Genomic DNA, 4176 nt, shown 5'->3' with positions numbered 1-4176 from the left:
TACTAACCGAGTTACTTATATTTTTGGTAATCAATGTGTTTTTTTTGTGTTTTTGTAAAAAACATCATATCATGGTGTTTCTTTTTTAAATATGTTTTAAAAACACCATTTTCGTCAAATTAATTTGACCATTTATATAGCGATGGACGGGTGCGGACGGCGGCGGAGGCGGTCAGGTGGCGGGTGAACGCGCCGGCTCGGCGCGAACCGAGCGGCGAACGATGGCGGTGTGGTGGCGGACGGTGGAGGTGCTGGCGCCTGCTGACAGGCGGCCGACGGCGGGCCGGGGAGCAACAAGCGGGGGCGGTGGGGGCGACGGGCGCCAAGCAGGCGGGCGATGGGAGGCGACGGCACGACGCGGGTGGGCGGTGGCCGGCGGGCCATAGCGACGGGCGGAGCGGGCTGCGCCGCTTAGAATGAAAAACGGAAATTCAAAATAACTTTTTGGTCTTTTGAGAAAAGTGTTTAATTTTTAGATTTTATAAATGGACAAATCAAAAAAACACCCCGATTGCCAAACGCGTTTCTTTATTTTTATTAAAAAAAAACAGAAACAGCAAAAACACCACGGTTGCTAAACACTCCTGCTTTTATGGTAGATTAATTGTATTATTTTATATATATTAAATAATTTTACTGTAGCTTAAAAAGACTTTATATAGTTTTAGAACCAATAACTGTAGTGTTTGTGTATAAATACTTAAAATACGACAAAAGCTAATTAAAATACCATATTGGTAAATGATATTGAAATAAGATTCCAATTTAGTAATTTAGCCCATCCGAATTCATCTTTAATTTAACAAAAGGTTTTCGCTAATTTGTAATGTATGTCAAAATAGTCAAAATAGGTTCTTAACACCATTAATGCCCTATGACAAAATTCTGTTGGGAACATTCTAAGGCTCTCACGTACTGCCAAAATTAGGAGATATACATACTTCAGCATATGAAGGAGTACCAGCTAATCAACATAAAATAAATAAATAAATAAATAAATAAATAATAATAATAATAAAATAAATAAATAAAAGAGAAATCACACATCGAAGTCAAAACAAGCATATGCCCGGACCAAGTCAGAGACCAATAATTTCATTAAAAAAAACTATATTAAACTTCAGATATTGTTTGTCTGCTTCCCGCCCAATGAGATAACATGCATCATCCATGACCTTAGCAATTAGATGCATCGACTTATAAATTCAATCATATGCCTCTCTCTTAATATCAATTCCTTCACAGTCTCCAATCCTCAAAAGATCCATGGATAACAACGGAAGGCTTCATATAGTCATGCTCCCATGGCTGGCCTTAGGCCACCTCCAAACATTCTTGGAGCTCTCCAAACGCATAGCTCAAAAGGGTCACAGGATCTCTTTCCTCTCTACTCCTAAAAACATCCAAAGACTCCCCAAAATCCCCCAACACATATCCCCGCTCATAAACCTGGTACAATTCCCTCTACCTCCGACCGAGAACCTACCCGCCGGTGTTGAAGTCACCATTGACCTCCCATACGACGACCTTCGCCCATACCTCAAGAAAGCGTTCGACGGTTTGCGACAAAACGTTCTAAACTTCCTACAAGAAAACTCAAATCCTCCTGTAGACTGGATTATATATGATTATGCTGCGTATTGGATCCCCAGCGTGTCTGCTGAATGTGGCGTGCCGTGCGCCTATTTCAGCACCTTCAACGCGGCGACCCTAGGCTTTGTGGGGCCACCCCAGGTTCTGCTTGGAAAAGAAGATCAGAGGACGACGGTGCATGAGTACACTGTGGCGCCCAAGTGGGTCCCGTTCCCTTCCATCATCGCCTACAAGGAGTACGAGGCTCGACAAGAGGTGGAGCCAGCCATCAAGCAAGACGCATCAGGCGTGAACGAGCTGTATCGGTTTGCATTGACGATAGAAGGGTGCGATTTCTTGGCCATCAGAAGCTGTATCGAGTTTGAACCAGAATGGTTGGAACTCATAGGAGAGCTATTCCACAAGGACATTGTTCCTGTTGGAATGCTTCCTCCTATAATTCAAGAAGACAGCAACGAGAAAGAATGGGAGAGTACTTTTAGGTGGTTGGATCAACAAGAAGCAGGATCAGTTGTGTATGTTGCATTTGGGAGCGAGGCTAAGCTAACAAGTGCACAAGTTGAGCAAATAGCCATAGGACTAGAACTCACCCAATTGCCATTCTTATGGGCATTCAGGGCAGGAAAAGCGCCAGAGGGGTTTGAAGAGCGAACAAAGTGCCGAGGTTTTGTGTGCTTTGATTGGGTACCTCAGATTCGTATCCTAGCTCATCGGTCAATTGGAGGGTTCTTGACACATGGAGGATGGAGTTCTATAGTCGAAGGGATTTCGTTCGGGCTGAAAATGGTGGTTCTGCCATTGATGTTCGATCAGGGGCTTAATGCTAGGAATCTAGTGGAGAGGGGAGTTGCTGCGGAAGTGCCGAGAAATGTGGAGGATGGGTCTTTCACAGGAGAGGGGATTGCTGAAAGTTTGAGGTTGGTCATGGTAGAAGAGAAAGGGGAGACTCTTAGAGCCAAGGTGAGAGAGTATAGAGACACATTTGGCGATATGGAGATGCAAGATAAGCGTCTAGATGATTTCATCAAGTACCTACTGAGTCACAAACAGAAGAAAGTTTTGTCGACAACGGTGTAATCCATTTATATGCTCTGAGCCTCTGAGACCACTTGCAAAATGCAAATTTCCATCCAAATACCGTACAAGAAGAGAATGTAATCAAAATGCAGAAGCAACTAACTAAGAATAAACGGAAATCAAAACTAGCAATCTTATTTTATATAGATATCAGTGGTACGCGTTCAGTATGTATCCATGTATACATGTGTGTGCATAGACACTAAATACACAAGTGAACGCGTCTGTGTCTGTATGTGTACGTACACGCATACTGCAATTTTTAGTTCCACCAAACGCATGGTTCCAAATAAGGGCCACCCTGCACTGCAGACAAATTTCTTCTCAAAAGTGCTCGTTCTTTAAAAAAGCCAAGAAAAACCCTAAAAGTTATCCTCGTTTTGTCATGGAGGTATTATACAGGTTCTCTCCGAATATTTTCTCAAGGAACCACCTGCATGTGGTGATAAATGGCTCTATATAACAATTGACGCTTCTATTGATTAACGATTCAATTCCAATTATCTCAAGCCATCAAAAATCTTCCTATAGTTTTACTCTCCGAGCACCGTCCATTAGCTTAAATGGTTAGATTGTTAGCTGGCATCCTGATAGAACTTCAAGAAAATATACTGGAAGAACTAAAACGAATTCCTGTACCAACATTCCAGATATCATATAAACAAGATATATCACATTTGCTAACCTAGACCAACATATCACAGAGCAAAATCATTCAAAAAGGTCAAAGGTCAAATCTCACCAGAATAGCATCCATGTAACAGATATGGTCACTTAGATATGTGGAGGACATCAACAGGACAAATTCAATGCAAGATAATAGATCTCGTACATACTTCAAAAAGGTACAAGCAAAATACCTACGTGCCTGCAGGCAATGCAGATGCTTCAGATCCTCAACCTCCACCTTCACCACATCCCTCCTGTTCCCAATATCAGCGACATATCGACTCGCACAGTAAACCCCAACAGCCGTCACCGCCATTCCATACACATTTGTCGTCAGGAGCCGAAGCGGCGTCGAAAGAACCGCTGCGAGGGGCCCACCAATAATCGATACAGTCTGCCCGCTCTGCCCAACAACTCCTCGCTCGGCCACAAGAAGACCGGTCTTGCAATAAATAGCAAAATCCTCGCAGTTGTTCTTGAAAACATTGTAGCATCTGAAGCCACTGCTGAGCACATGGTTAGCGCGTTTAATTACGGTTTCGTCCGGATCTGAGACTGCTAGAGTGCATGTGCCACCTCGGGCTTTTGCGAGAAAGAGAGCTGGGCTGACTGAGTACTCGAAGCGGTACAGGACTCCACCAGCAAGGAAGCAGTCGAGACAAGAGGAGACAACGCCATGGGAATCGGAAAGTTGGGAGTTGCAGTTGGGGCAAGGGATTTCGCTGCGTTTTGGGGCAGAGCTCACGAGGAGAAGATCCAGTACGGTGCCTGTACCGACTTCTTGGCCTTGGCCTCTGGTGAAATGTACAACTTTGTTGTCACCTATGTATATTCCTG

General features: G+C 43.8%; 2 protein-coding genes across 2 annotated transcripts in view; one reads left to right on the top strand and one right to left on the bottom strand.

Moving 5' to 3' along the window:
• Positions 1128–3235, top strand: LOC109836815 (UDP-glycosyltransferase 91C1-like). The gene has a single exon (XM_020404829.1). It carries the CDS (start codon positions 1267–1269, stop codon positions 2668–2670), a length of 1404 nt encoding a protein of 467 aa, XP_020260418.1. The 5' UTR covers positions 1128–1266; the 3' UTR covers positions 2671–3235.
• The window catches only part of LOC109836816, an 8223-nt gene continuing 7372 nt past the window's right edge, over positions 3326–4176 (bottom strand). Inside the window, exon 3 of the mRNA XM_020404830.1 lies at positions 3326–4173. Within this exon, the coding sequence (XP_020260419.1) occupies positions 3395–4173 (779 nt within the window). The 3' untranslated portion in view covers positions 3326–3394. The remainder of the gene's footprint in view (positions 4174–4176) is intronic.

Source organism: Asparagus officinalis, chromosome 4 (genome assembly GCF_001876935.1).
Source record: "Asparagus officinalis chromosome 4, Aspof.V1, whole genome shotgun sequence".
NCBI lineage: Eukaryota > Viridiplantae > Streptophyta > Magnoliopsida > Asparagales > Asparagaceae > Asparagus > Asparagus officinalis.
The sequence above is the reverse complement of the archived record's forward strand: the minus strand, read 5'-3'. Positions and strand labels throughout refer to the sequence as shown.